This window comes from Salvelinus sp. IW2-2015, linkage group LG8 (assembly GCF_002910315.2).
Source record: "Salvelinus sp. IW2-2015 linkage group LG8, ASM291031v2, whole genome shotgun sequence".
Lineage (NCBI taxonomy): Eukaryota > Metazoa > Chordata > Actinopteri > Salmoniformes > Salmonidae > Salvelinus > Salvelinus sp. IW2-2015.
In genome coordinates this window covers 45,583,090-45,595,775 of record NC_036848.1, presented here as the reverse complement: position 1 = coordinate 45,595,775, position 12,686 = coordinate 45,583,090, and the positions used below count along the sequence as shown (strand labels likewise).

The 12,686-nt window shown below is 42.0% G+C and overlaps 4 protein-coding genes across 6 annotated transcripts; 2 read left to right on the top strand and 2 right to left on the bottom strand.

Annotated features, from left to right (window-relative positions):
- The first annotated feature begins 182 nt into the window (after positions 1 to 182).
- Positions 183 to 4,291, top strand: si:ch211-132e22.4 (ovarian cancer G-protein coupled receptor 1). Of its 3 annotated transcripts, XM_023993547.2 has the most exons (4): positions 183 to 1,624; positions 1,888 to 2,017; positions 2,120 to 2,161; positions 2,616 to 4,291. In XM_023993547.2, the coding sequence occupies exon 4, from the start codon at positions 2,710 to 2,712 to the stop codon at positions 3,562 to 3,564; it is 855 nt and encodes a 284-aa protein (XP_023849315.1). In that variant the 5' UTR covers positions 183 to 1,624; positions 1,888 to 2,017; positions 2,120 to 2,161; positions 2,616 to 2,709; the 3' UTR covers positions 3,565 to 4,291. The 3 variants fall into 3 exon arrangements, with proteins under 3 accessions (XP_023849315.1, XP_070301060.1, XP_070301059.1); XM_070444959.1 differs by having other exon boundaries at positions 183 to 2,017; positions 2,621 to 4,291; XM_070444958.1 differs by having other exon boundaries at positions 183 to 2,161.
- A 264-nt stretch (positions 4,292 to 4,555) lies between these two features.
- On the bottom strand, positions 4,556 to 5,188 carry lhb (luteinizing hormone subunit beta). The gene is made up of 2 exons (XM_023993554.2): positions 5,006 to 5,188; positions 4,556 to 4,801 (listed from the first exon to the last, which is right to left on the bottom strand). The coding sequence occupies exons 1-2, from the start codon at positions 5,186 to 5,188 to the stop codon at positions 4,556 to 4,558; spliced, it is 429 nt and encodes a 142-aa protein (XP_023849322.1).
- An 838-nt stretch (positions 5,189 to 6,026) lies between these two features.
- Positions 6,027 to 9,758, top strand: cox20 (cytochrome c oxidase assembly factor COX20). The gene is made up of 4 exons (XM_023993555.2): positions 6,027 to 6,177; positions 6,546 to 6,660; positions 8,655 to 8,718; positions 9,281 to 9,758. The coding sequence occupies exons 1-4, from the start codon at positions 6,145 to 6,147 to the stop codon at positions 9,426 to 9,428; spliced, it is 360 nt and encodes a 119-aa protein (XP_023849323.1). The 5' UTR covers positions 6,027 to 6,144; the 3' UTR covers positions 9,429 to 9,758.
- Positions 9,759 to 11,402: 1,644 nt separating this feature from the next.
- LOC111968029 (uncharacterized) lies at positions 11,403 to 12,537 on the bottom strand. Its single transcript, XM_023993545.2, has 2 exons — positions 12,285 to 12,537; positions 11,403 to 12,176 (listed from the first exon to the last, which is right to left on the bottom strand). Exons 1-2 carry the CDS (start codon positions 12,510 to 12,512, stop codon positions 11,481 to 11,483), a joined length of 924 nt encoding a protein of 307 aa, XP_023849313.1. The 5' UTR covers positions 12,513 to 12,537; the 3' UTR covers positions 11,403 to 11,480.
- Between the last annotated feature and the right edge of the window lie 149 nt (positions 12,538 to 12,686).

The window sequence follows — 12,686 nt, the reverse complement described above, 5'->3', positions numbered from 1 at the left end:
ACATCTGGGATTTCCCCCCATCCTGTGTGTTTCAGCGTTGGGATGACGTCATGATTGGCCTGTGAAGGAGGATCAGATCAGTGATTGGCAGATTGCACAGCGATCTGAAAACAAGGCTTCAGCATCAGCACCTCCACCTAGGTATTCTTTAAGGAATACCTAGGATAGGATAAAGTAATCCTTCTAACCCCCCCCCCCCCTTAAAAGAGTTAGATGCACTATTGTAAAGTGGTTGTTCCACTGGATATCATAAGGTGAATGCACCAATTTGTAAGTCGCTCTGGATAAGAGCGTTTGCTAAATGACTTAAATGTAAATGTAAATTGTGGAAGCCAGGTCATCTGATGCAGCACTCCATCACTCTCTTTGGTCAAATAGCCTTTACACAGCCTGGAGATGTGTTGGATCATTGTCCTGTTGAAAAACAAATGATAGTCCCACTAAGCACAAACTATACAGGATGGCGTATCGCTGGTAGCCATGCTATTTAAGAGGGCCATGAATTTAAAATAAATCAGACAGTGTCACCAGCAAAGCACCATCACACCACCTCCATGCTTCACGGTGGGAACCACACATGCGGAGATCATCCGTTCACCTACTCTGCGTTTCACAAAGACACGGCGTTTAGAACCAAAAATCTCACATTTGGACTCATCAGACCGAAGGACAGATTTCCACCGGTCTAATGTCCATTGCTCGTGTTTCTTGGCCCAAGCAGGACTCTGCTTATTATTGGTGTCCTTCAGTGGTGGTTTCTTTGCAGAAATTCGACCATGAAGGCCTGACACTGAAGCATTTATTTGGGCTGCAATTTCTGAGGCTGATAACTCTAATGAACTTATCCTCTACAGCACAGGTAACTCTGGGTCTTCCTTTCCTGTGGTGGTCCTCATGAGAGCCAGTTTCATCAAAGCGCTTGATGATTTTTGCGACTGCACTTGAAGAAATTGTCAAAGTTCTTGAAATTTTCCGTATTGACTGACCTTCACGTCTTAAAGTAATGGTGACTGTTGTTTCTCTGCTTATTTGAGCTGTCTTGGTATTTTACCAAATAGGGCTATCTTCTGTATACCACCCCTACCTTGTCACAACACAACTGATTGGCTCAAACGCATTAAGAAGGAAAGAAATTCCACAAATGAACTTTTAATAAGGCACACCTGTCAATTGAGATGGATTCCAGGTGACTACCTCATGAAGCTGGTTGAGAGAATGCCAAGAGTGTGCAAAGTTGTCATCAAGGCAAAGGGTGGCTACTTTGAAGAATCTCAAATATAAAATATTTATTTCATACTTCTTTTTTTTTTGGTTAGTACATGATTCTATATGTGTTCTTTCATAGTTTTGATGTTATCCATATTATTCTACAATGTAGAAAATAGTCAAAATGAATGAGTAGGTGTGTCCAAACTTTTGACTGGTACTGTATGTGAGCCCATAATTTCAACATTAGTGACAAGGAAGTCATTTTTCTGAAGTATTTGCACAATATTTAGTTTGTTGCATTTGTGTGTGGCGGCGGACTGTTCTCACGTTTCATCATTGTCTCAACATACTGGTTTTAAGTCTGATGGACCTAGACATTGTGACTGACCTATAAAAGTATGGTGGAATATCACAAGTAAGTTTGTTTTTTTATTCTCAAGTAGCTGCCTGTACTACAGCACATCAAGTCTGTGAATATAAAACTAACAGCTTCTTCACCCAAAATGGTGTATGCATATTATAAGATGTGTCCATGAAGTGTATTATGTTATACGTCAGATGTAATATTCCTGTTGTCATTCTGAAATACAGTGAAGTAGAAACTTAGTGTGGAGTGGATTAGGTCCGGGATCTTTTAACCACTGTTAATAATGTCATATGATCTCCCTGGCCAATCAGCTATCAAAGACTGACAAATGCTGTAGTACAACAAATTGTGCAATGACTTTTGACATCCTGGAGTGGTGGACTTCCTGTCTCGGTATTTAAGGCTCAGACGTACATGCTGTATTGTCACTGGGTGTGCACCGTGAGTATCTGTGCCGTTAAAAAAAAAAAAAGAAATACTGGATTTTTTTTTGCATGTTTCTAAATTGCATTTACACTTCCTGATAATTTGTTGATTTGATAGGAGCTACAAGACAAACGCCAATTCATCTAAATTAACCTCCAGGTAAGACCATACTGTAGATTCCACATGGTTGCTAAAGGGCTATTTGAATTTTTCTTGTGCTACACATGTTAAACACTGAAATGCGCAGTGATGACTTAGTTTTTCTTATTTTTTTCTATTATATGATATTCATAAAAAATGTAGTAATGGCTCAATTGATTAGTTAATTGCATAAAAAGAGACGTTTAAGGTATCCTAACATTTACACAATGTAAGAATGTTAATGTCTATAGACATTGCACTTTGACAGGTCATTTTGTATTACATGTTCAGTTTTACAAAGAATATACAGAACGTAGAACTATATTGAGCATAATTCCTGTTTCTTTTGAAGGGAAATGCTTTTAGATTTAGAATAATAATGCATCTCAAAACTAGACCTATTTTAAAGAATCATGACCAGGATCTTAGATGTTATAGAGTAAAACACCAGCTATTTCACTTTTTTTCTTAGTGTAGGCACAGCAGGAAAATATTAAGGACCTTGAACTTGGAATCTGAAGAACCCTGCCATTCACTAGTTCCTGCAACAACAAGCACCATCAAGGATGGAAGCAAGCCTCAACAATATTTCGGACGACATCGCATCAAATAGGACCCTCATTGAAACCATTGTACAGTGGACAACATTCTCCATTGGTTTTCCTCTGATCTGTCTGTCCATTTATGCCATGTACTTCCTGATCAGAGCTGATCACATCGCTCCAGTCTATGTTATCAACCTTCTTATTGCAGATCTCATTCAAATTTGCATGAGGCCAATCATACTGTCTGGTACCTGGCAATTTATAGTAGAATTGATTGAATTCTTTGGTATCAGTGCAAGCATTGGTTTCATGGTATGTGTTGCTCTCGAGAGATATCTTATGATTGCATTTCCTCTCTGGTACCGTTTTCGCCGTAACATCAAATTCTCGCTCATAGTGTCCTCTATTATCTGGGTGTTTCCTTTCATCCAAATCTCCATATTTTACATCACACCGACTTTTGAGATTTCACTTATTTTGTTTGCAGTTAACCTCCTCATACCCTTTCCACTGCTTGTATTCTTCCTTGTGGGCACGTTGAAAGCTCTGTCCGTCTCCATCTCTGTGCCAGCTGTCGAACAGAGACGGATTATTGGTACCCTGGCCCTTGTGCTGGGCAATTACACAGTCCTGTTCCTACCCCTCATCATACAATATCTGATATCAGGGGTAACAGGCCAACACAATGTGGAGATTGGGACAATCTTTGAGAGATTCAGCCCCCTTGTGGATCCTCTACTCTATGTGTTCATGAGAAAGGGAGCTAAGTACACTCTGGCCTTCCCCTGCTTCGACAAGTTCATGGGTGACCAGGAGCAGAGTCAGGTCACAAACACTATGACCATGACTGATAGTGGAGTAGAAGGCTCCAGGTAGGACAGATCCAAGATAATGGACTGTATCTGTATGATTCACTATGTATAACTCCTATCAACTCCTTAAAATTATCGGATTGAAACGTTGTCAAAAAAGCGGTGAATTGAGAGCTTTAACAGTGTGCGGCCTTGTTCTTTTCTTTGTTAAAATTATACCTTACGGGCCTCCCGAGTGGCGCAGTGGTCTAAGGCACTGCATCGCAGTGCTTTAGGCGTCACTACAGACCCGGGTTTGACTCCAGGCTGTGTCATAACCGGCCGTGACCGGGAGTCTCCCATGGGGCGGCACACAATTGTCCCAGCATTGTCCGGGTTAGGAGAGGGTTTGGCCAGGGGGGATTTACATGGCTCATCACGCTCTAGTGACTCCTTGTGGCGGCCCGGGCGCCTGCTCGCTGACTTCGGGAGCCAGTGAACGGTGTTTCCTCCGACACATTGGTGCAGCTGGCTTCCGGGTTAAGCTGGTGGGTGTTAAGGAGTGCGGGTTATGTTTCAGGAAATTGGGGAGGAAAAAGGAGGTTAAAAATTTAAAATAAACCTACTTTACTTTTATTGTTGTAGTTAAAATGTGAAGATTACATGCCTTGCTTCTTAATATACAATGCATAACATACTGTATTGTACACAGCCCTATTCTGCATTGCACTATCTTTGTTGGGCTTGTATTGCCGCTTTTCAGAAAAATATGGACTTCTTTCCTTCAATAAATTGATCATGTGGATATTTGAGATTGCTCTTTCTCCTCTTTTGTTCCCATTCTCTCCCGGAGTCCCTCTAAAAAGAGGACACTGAAAGTGGTCAGAGTTAGAGCCAGTTTATTCAGATCCCAATATGAGTACAAGTACATTCACATACAACCTACAAGCCCATGTCTGTAGTACCTATGAAACTTTAGTTCAGTTTGAGTTCCCCATACATTGGGCCTACATGTCATAGCATGGGCGTGTGTAATATAACATGTCATTACATAGGCAGGCATGTTGGCTGACATGTCACCACATGTCACCATCCGTTAGTACTCTTTGGGTAATGCAGAAGTCTGGTTGCAGGCTCTCGATGGTACAGTCAGAAGTGTCCATGTTACAGAGGCTGCAGTCACAGCTCAGAGCCACAGGGTAGGTGACATGAGGGTCCACCCAAGGGGGACAGTCAGGTAGGCGGATCGTTTCATAGCGGACGTCCCGGTAGGTGCACACATGCTGGTACACGGTGGAAAATGGGCTCTTGAAAACCGGCTCCTGGTAAATAAATACACAGGAGGAAAGGTAAATGTAGATCAATGTTTTCTTTTGTTTTTACGCATTAGGGTTGTTTCTAGTATTTGATACGCAATTATGAAGAACACAGTGACAATTTAAGGAAGTTATGGCCTAGCTAAATAAGATAATACTAACCACGGCATAGTACATTCAGATGATACTAAGCCACTGTATACATTGTACCTTGGTGACGCAGTGGCCACTGCAGATAGGGGTTTGAATGACTAAGCACGTTGGGCAGCCTTCCTTCTCCAGAGACACAGTCTGGTTGATGGGCTGACAGGGCTGCATGAGAGACCCCTCAATGGGTTCCAGGAGAATGCACAGGAACAGGGAGATCAAGGTGCCTACATGAAGACCTAACATCCTGAAAGAGAGCCTAAGTGAAAACAAATGATTTTCTCTGGCATTAGAAATGGTACAGTGTAAAGTGCTTATTATTTGCAAATTGTTGTAATAACTATATATAACAGTAAGAGAAGTCTGATCAATACAGATAGGTTTACCTGAAGGACTCAACGGGTTCAGCAGAAAGTTGTGTCCTGATGGGCAGTGTGTTTGGGCATTTATACAGTGGAGGAGGCTAGTATCCAGGGTTGGATGCTCAGCTCATGATTTCTCCCCCTTCACAACAACCTTGAATAGAATCCCATGTTGGTAACAGAATGGATTACTTTGACACAATGACTTCCTCCTGACCTCTACTTTGCACAGTTTAGACTTCTGCATGTGGACGATGACATTGCATCAAAATAATAATTAATTAGACACCCTAATCCCTCAAGAGTTGATGGCTTTATAGGGTCAGATTGACATAATTGTCATAGATTTGGATCCCCGGAAGGACATGTTTTGATGCTAATGCTGCACATGTTATCAAGGTCCAAGCAAGTACATTTTGTTGAGATAGAATTTCATTGACAGGATTAACGCTATTAATCACACACTTGTTCATTGGTACAACTGGGGTAGTCATTTTAGTTATTCTGTGAATAGCCCACTGTTGGATACTGCTCAAGATTTTGGTAAAACATGCTATAACAGTTTGAAAGAATTATGACATATAAAAAAAACTGTCAATATGTCAAATACATTTTTGAAAGCATAGCTTATTTTTCAATAAATAATTCTGTGTCAGCAATACTTGGAGAAAATCTTCCCGGAACACAAAAGCTTTTGACCACTGTTTCCTTTTATGAACTCGTGGGTTAATTTCTAACGAACCTGCTAGTACGCATGCTCAGTGTATATTGTGATTACGAAAGTAAGTACAGGCGATGCTGAAGTTAAATTCCCCATAACAGTGTCAATCTAATGCCATAATGGCCGGTGAAGAGGAGAGTGACAAAAATAAGGTAAGTGTCCTAGACAATGTCATTCAGAAAACATTGTCTGTGACAATGCTAACTTAGCTAGCAGCAACTCAGTTGTTGAAGGTCAAGAATATTATTGGTGGTGATGTCGCTACAGCAGTTGTCTAGTTTGCTTAAGTAGGTAGCTAGCTAACGGTAGTGTGCTATAGCTGATTATGTGTTTCTTCATTAAATTTTGAACTAGCTAGTTACCACTCTTTCGTGTCTGCTAGCTAACAGTATGAATGTAATATCATGTGATGCTTGATACAAGATATAAACCGTGATTAATTGTATCTCAGTAATTCTCTGCTTATTCTCTGTGTAGTTTCATCTCCCATAATGTGTTTCATGTACCGTATGCCATTTAGGGTTTCAAGGTGCTGGGTATTCTGGACGTTCAAAACACACCTTGTGCCAGAGAGGCTCTTCTACATGGATCTGGGGGATCCCTGGCTGCTGGCCTTTTGCACTTTTTGGCCACAAGTAAGTTTGCTTTTCCTGCAGATTCACTGGCATACATCAATGATTTGTTTGTGTAATCTCAGAACCCATAACCTAATCTCGTGCCAGATACATGTAACTGTCTTGAGCGATTTGTTTGGGTGAAATCTAATCTACTGTCCATTAATATGAGCATAGTAAGAATATTATTTTACTTCTGTCATAGGTTTCTCCATAGATTATATATAATATTGACAAGATAGCCGAGTGACTGCTCTAACAATGGAAGTTGCCTCGTGCATCCACATACAGTACCAGTCAAACGTTTGTACACACCTACTCATTCAAGGTTTTCATAAAAATAAAAAAAACTATTTTCTACATTTTAGAATAATAGTAAAGACATCAAAACTATGAAATAACACATATGGAATCATGTAGCAACCAAAAAAGTGTTAAACAATTAAAAAATAATTGTATGTCTGCGTTTCTTCAAAGTAGCCACCCTTTGCCTTGATGGCAGCTTTGCACACTTGGCATTCTATCAACCTGCTTCATGAGGAAGTCACCTGGAATGCATTTCAATTAACAGGTGTGCCTTGTCAAAAGTTAATTGGTGGAATTTCTTTCCTTTTTAATGTGTTTGAGCCAATCAGTTGTGTTGTGACAATGTAGGGGGGGGGTATACAGAAGATAGCCCTATTTGGTAAAAGACCAAGTCCATATTATGGCAAGAACAACTCAAATAAGCAAAGAGAAACGATGGACTTACTTTAAGACATGAACGTCAGTCAAGAACTGCACTCTTCAAGTGCTGTCGCAAAAAACATCAAGCGCTATGATGAATCTGGCTCTCATGAGGACCGCCACAGGAATGGAAGACCCAGAGTTACTTCTGCTGCAGAGGATAAGTTCATTGGAGTTAACTGCACCTCAGATTGCAGCCCAAATAAATGCTTCACAGAGTTCAAGTGGCAGACACATCTAAACATCAACTTCAGAGGAGACTGTGTGAATCAGACCTTCATGGTCAAGTTGCTGCAAAGAAACCACTACTAAAGAACGCCAATAAGAAGACGACTTCCTTGCGCCAAAGAAACACGAGCAATGGACATTAGACTGGTGGAAATCTGTCCTTTGGACTGATGAGTCCAAATTTGAAGTTTTTGGTTCCAACCCCTGTGTCTTTGTGAGACGCGGAGTAGGTGAACGGATGATCTCTGCATGTGTAGTTCCCACGATGAAGCATGTAGGTGTGATGGTGTGGGGGTGCTTTGCTGGTGACAGTGTCTGAAATGTATTTAGAATTCAAGGCACACTTAACCAGCATGGCTACCACAGCGTTCTGCAGCGATACGCCATTCCATCTGGTTTGCGCTTAGTCCCACTATCATTTGTTTTTCAACAGGACAATGACCCAACACACCTCCAGGCTGTGTAAGGGCTATTTGACCAAGAAGGAGAGTGATTAAGTGCTGCATCAGATGACCTGGCCTCCACAATCACCCGACCTCAACCTAATTGAGATGGGATGAGTTGGACTGCAGATGAAGGAAAAGCAGCCAACCAAATGCTCAACATGTGGAAACTCCTTCAAAACTGTTGGAAAAGCATTCCAGGTGATGCTGGTTGAGTAAAATGCCAAGAGTGTGCAAAGCTGTCATCGAGCTATTTGAAGAATCTAAAATATATTTTGATATGTTGAACACTTTTTTTTGGTTACTACGTGATTCTATATGTGTTCTTTCATAGTTTTGAAGTCTTCACTATTATTCTACAATGTAGAAAATAGTAAAAATAAAGAAAAAACCTTGAATGAGTAGGTGTGTCAACTTTTGACTGGTATTATGAAACTTATTTTCAATCAAATAAGCCTCATGTAATTCAACACTCTCTCATAGACCTCCAAACAAAAAAGGGCTTGTCTCACGAGGACAGATTTTGGGCAGAGTAAATCCTCTCCTTCACCTCTTCCTCTGTGGCTTCTCACAGTATTTCTCCATTTCTTACACATGCCTTTAATTTGTCATTCACAGGTCGAGTGAAGCGGTCCTTTGACATAGGTTTTGCAGGATTCATGCTTACCACACTGGGATCATGGTAGGTTTTGAAGTCCGTGTTGATGATTTATAAGCTTAGCCTACTTGTTGGCTAGTTGATGTCCATTAAAAGCGAGAATCCTTATTTGCTACATCCATTTTTGGACTTACAAATGAATGATATAGACCCACTGATTCTTGAAATATAAGATTGTTTACAGACATTGGACTAAAACAATGTAAACACACGGTATAGCCTCAAAACATGGTTAAAACTATACTTTTGCTGTCCTTGCATCCATTGCGCTGTCTGTGAATTTGTGGTTACTTTTCTCCAGGCCCATCCCTCAGCTTTTTACCAAAACACAGGCGGGGTGACCACTTTTTATTATTGTCTCATTTTAGAATATTTATTCAGCATATTCATGAGATGTTCTCATCTATTTGTGTAGTACTACAACCCCAAGGCAGCCTATACCCCAAGGCAGCCTATACCCCTATGCAGCCAATACAGCCTACACCCCTATGAAGCATATACCCCTATACAGCCTAAACCTCTATGCAGGTCCTTATGTATTAACCAGCCCTTTACACTGATGGTCTATTTCTGCTGGCGCTCTCAGGTTCTACTGTAGAATTACCAATGCCCAGCTCCGTATGCAGCAAAGGTTGATCCAGGATGGCATCAAGAACAAGGTCATGTATGAAGGCACGAGTTTGGACACCGTCAGTAAACCAAAAAAGCAGGAGCCTTGCCCTTCATGTCCTTGAAATGATTACATGATCCTGTCATCAAATCATTGATTCTTTCACACACCCTTGACTGCAGTTCACAATGTCCACAGCCTTTAAATGTTCTTCTATTTTTCTGTCTTATTGGATCATGTTGTCAGGCATGATTTGTTATTTCTATGTAAAATATTCTGTAACAAGTGTTTTTGTGCTCAATGGTGGATCTATTCATAATTATTTAAGAGATGATTGGTTGTGCGCTGAATAAATATTGATTGACTTTCTGTACAGTGTTATGCCTTTTGGTAGGCCGTCATTGTAAATTAGAATGTCTTAACTGACTTACCTAGTTAAATAAAAATGAATGTGTGAACTAAAGAGTACTGCAATAGTCTACTACCGTATCACCAGATGGCCACTAGATGGCAATCTGCATCATATCATACCACGGCATTGTAGTAAATCTTCCACACCTCACTGTCTCTCATCCAGCCTTCCTCTCATTCACTCCAGTACAAATGTGTATGTGTGCGTTCTGGGTCTTTAGGTCTGACACAAAGCCACAGCGGAGAACTAGTCCTCGGTCTCCTGTCCTTCTCTCACTCCTGTTGCCTCTTACGAGACATGCATTTCCTCTGACTGCAAACTGTGTGCATGTCTTAGCCCCTAGTCACGGTGTGACAAAGGCCACCTCCACAAACTCCCAACACACAGGTGCTGCATCAGTGATGACAGTATGGGTGTCTCGATAGCTCACTGGCCCCTCCATCCTAGGGTTCAGCTGGGTGTCTCGATAGCTCACTGGCCCCTCCATCCTAGGGTTCAGCTGGGTGTCACCTCGACTAGCTCACTGGCCCCTCCATCCTAGGGTTCAGCTGGGTGTCTCGATAGCTCAGTGGCCCCTCCATCCTAGGGTTCAGCTGGGTGTCTCGATAGCTCACTGGCCACTCCATCTAGGTCCAACTCATAGCAAAAGTAAAACAATGTAAGTTCATATTATCTGCCTCTACCCTGCATTGGCCCTGTGCTGCCACATAATGGGCCTCTTAGATGGCCTTGATCTTAAAGTGTGCAGCATTGTCGAGGGCCAATATTACATTCAGCTTACTAAGCAACTTGTGGATAGTTTGTCCCAACGGTCGGTAAATGTCAGTCTGCAGCAGCCAGCCAGTGAACTGTTTACAGAAGTATTTATTTGTAAAATAAAGACGCAAAAACAATATTAGATGTCAAAATAGACTTTAATGTGTTTACAATTAATTGTACATGGTACTTGATATGTATTTGGACTATCAAATATCACTTTTCTTCAGTTAATGACAAATATTTAAAGAAATATCTCAAATAGACCACTCATATTTACATTTGGTATTTCATTTTACTTGATCAAGATTATTCTATATATAGCTATACAGCTTACTATGTGCAGTCCAGGAAGGGAGTAATTACATTAGAAATAAGTCTTATGATATATTAATAAAACTATAAATAAGAATAGCAAGATGTTCTTTCCTTTTTTAAACATGACCAGATGGCACAAGAAATAGCTTTATAGACAGTTCTGCAACTATCAAAAGCTCCTCAGACAGGTGTTAAACAGTACCATCTTGATCGGCTTATTCTGAGTAATTCTGACCAGTGACCTCCATGCATTGCTTAACACTATATCATGAAAAACTGCACAATATGCTGTACGACACATAGCCTAGGAGAAACCCTGGTCTCATACTGTATGTGCTGTTGCCAACTCTTCGGTCATGCCATACATGTTTAGTATGACAATGAAGGAATACAGAGAGGAGTTAGCAAGAGCACAAACAGATTGTTCCACCAGGCTACAAAGGTACATTTTACAATCACAAAGAGAAGCTGCTCTATGGTTTCAGCTCCTGGCAGCAAGAAATTAAGGAATGAAGATCAAGAGATGCATGCTCCTTCGTCCTCTCACAAACAAATATTGTTATTTTGATATTGGCCAGGATTCAATCCGGACTGCGGAAGATCTGCGTTGAATGCGATATCTGTGACCGCGTTAACATTAGCTTAAAATGGTGCATTGCCAGAAAGGAGCTATCCAATTGAATCCTGCCCTTAGTCCGTGGACTGTTCCTTCACTGAGTCTCCATCTGTCCGGGTTTCATCTGTTCTCCCTTGACCAGCAGGTGGATCGACGCCTTTGGCGCTATTGATGCTGGTAGCTCGAGCCGCACCTCTGGAGCTTCTGACGGAGGCAGATCGGTCTATCTTAGGGGGATCCACATCTCTCGAGTTTCTGACAGTGGCAGCTCGATTCAAACCTCTGGAGGTTCTAGTGCCTTCAGCTTGATCAACACCTCTGGAGCTTCGGACACTAGCAGATCGATCCACACCTCTGGAGCTTCGGACACTAGCAGATCGATCCACACCTCTGGAGCTTCGGATGCTAGCAGCCCGGGCTAACTTAGTGAGGGTCTCCTCATAGGGTGTTGGCAGGTAGACCATGAGGAAGACTCCGTCAGTCATGTCTGTCTCAGAGCTGCAGCTGGGGATCTGGTCTCTGTACAAGGCCAGTGAGGACAGGAAGTCAGTGCTGCTCTCTGGGTCCTGGAGGTCCTGCAGATCTTGGAGCTCCTCCAGGTCCAGGGTGATGACGTTGGTCAGAGCCAATTTGCTGGTAGAGCATCTCCTGTAGACCAGGAAGCCAACGAGGCTGATGAAAAGGAGAGAGGTTGTTGCTACGACAACATAAAGGATGAACTCTTTGCTCATGATGTCCTCACTGGGGGTCAACTCATTCCAGTGGTCACCCTGGCGATATCAGAGTAAAAGGTGTGAACAACACTAGTTACGTCTATTTCACATACTGTTAAACATCTCATCCATTTTGTTTAATGTGCATCCTGTTGATCAACTCACCTGAGCATGTTTGTCGAGAGAGGGGAGCGGCGACGGCCCAGACCCAGGGACCCAGTCAAGACTATCTCTGCCCGCTGGTCCGAACTTCATCCAACCGCTATCCAGTAACATCCGCATGATGCTGGGCTGAAAGCCTGGGCTTGGAGCGCAGAGTGGAGCGACAATCAGAGCGATTATCACTCTCGTGTCAGGGTGTACAATACTTACAAATGAGGGCATGACAAGCATGGGTCCAGCTAAGAGATCAGTGAGGACGTAACAGTGTCCAATCACAGCCAGGCTTCTCCAATCTCTTTGGATTTACTCACAGCAGCTCCACATTTGGCCTACATTGTAAATAATGGTTACGTGGGTGGTTGGTCAACTGATGTGGCGAGTGAGGCGGATTTAACTTGGAGTGGG

Excerpts from the sequence above, each read along its gene's own strand:
- si:ch211-132e22.4 (XM_023993547.2), top strand. The coding sequence starts at position 2,710 with ATGGAAGCAAGCCTCAACAATATTTCGGACGACATCGCATCAAATAGG.
- lhb (XM_023993554.2), bottom strand. The coding sequence starts at position 5,188 with ATGTTAGGTCTTCATGTAGGCACCTTGATCTCCCTGTTCCTGTGCATT. Across the intron at positions 4,802-5,005 it reads GTGGCCACTGCGTCACCAAG|GAGCCGGTTTTCAAGAGCCC; the intron begins GTACAATGTATA and ends TTTATTTACCAG.
- cox20 (XM_023993555.2), top strand. The coding sequence starts at position 6,145 with ATGGCCGGTGAAGAGGAGAGTGACAAAAATAAG. Across the intron at positions 6,178-6,545 it reads AGGAGAGTGACAAAAATAAG|GGTTTCAAGGTGCTGGGTAT; the intron begins GTAAGTGTCCTA and ends TATGCCATTTAG. Across the intron at positions 6,661-8,654 it reads TTTGCACTTTTTGGCCACAA|GTCGAGTGAAGCGGTCCTTT; the intron begins GTAAGTTTGCTT and ends TGTCATTCACAG.
- LOC111968029 (XM_023993545.2), bottom strand. The coding sequence starts at position 12,512 with ATGCTTGTCATGCCCTCATTTGTAAGTATTGTACACCCTGACACGAGA. Across the intron at positions 12,177-12,284 it reads CTCTCGACAAACATGCTCAG|GGTGACCACTGGAATGAGTT; the intron begins GTGAGTTGATCA and ends TGATATCGCCAG.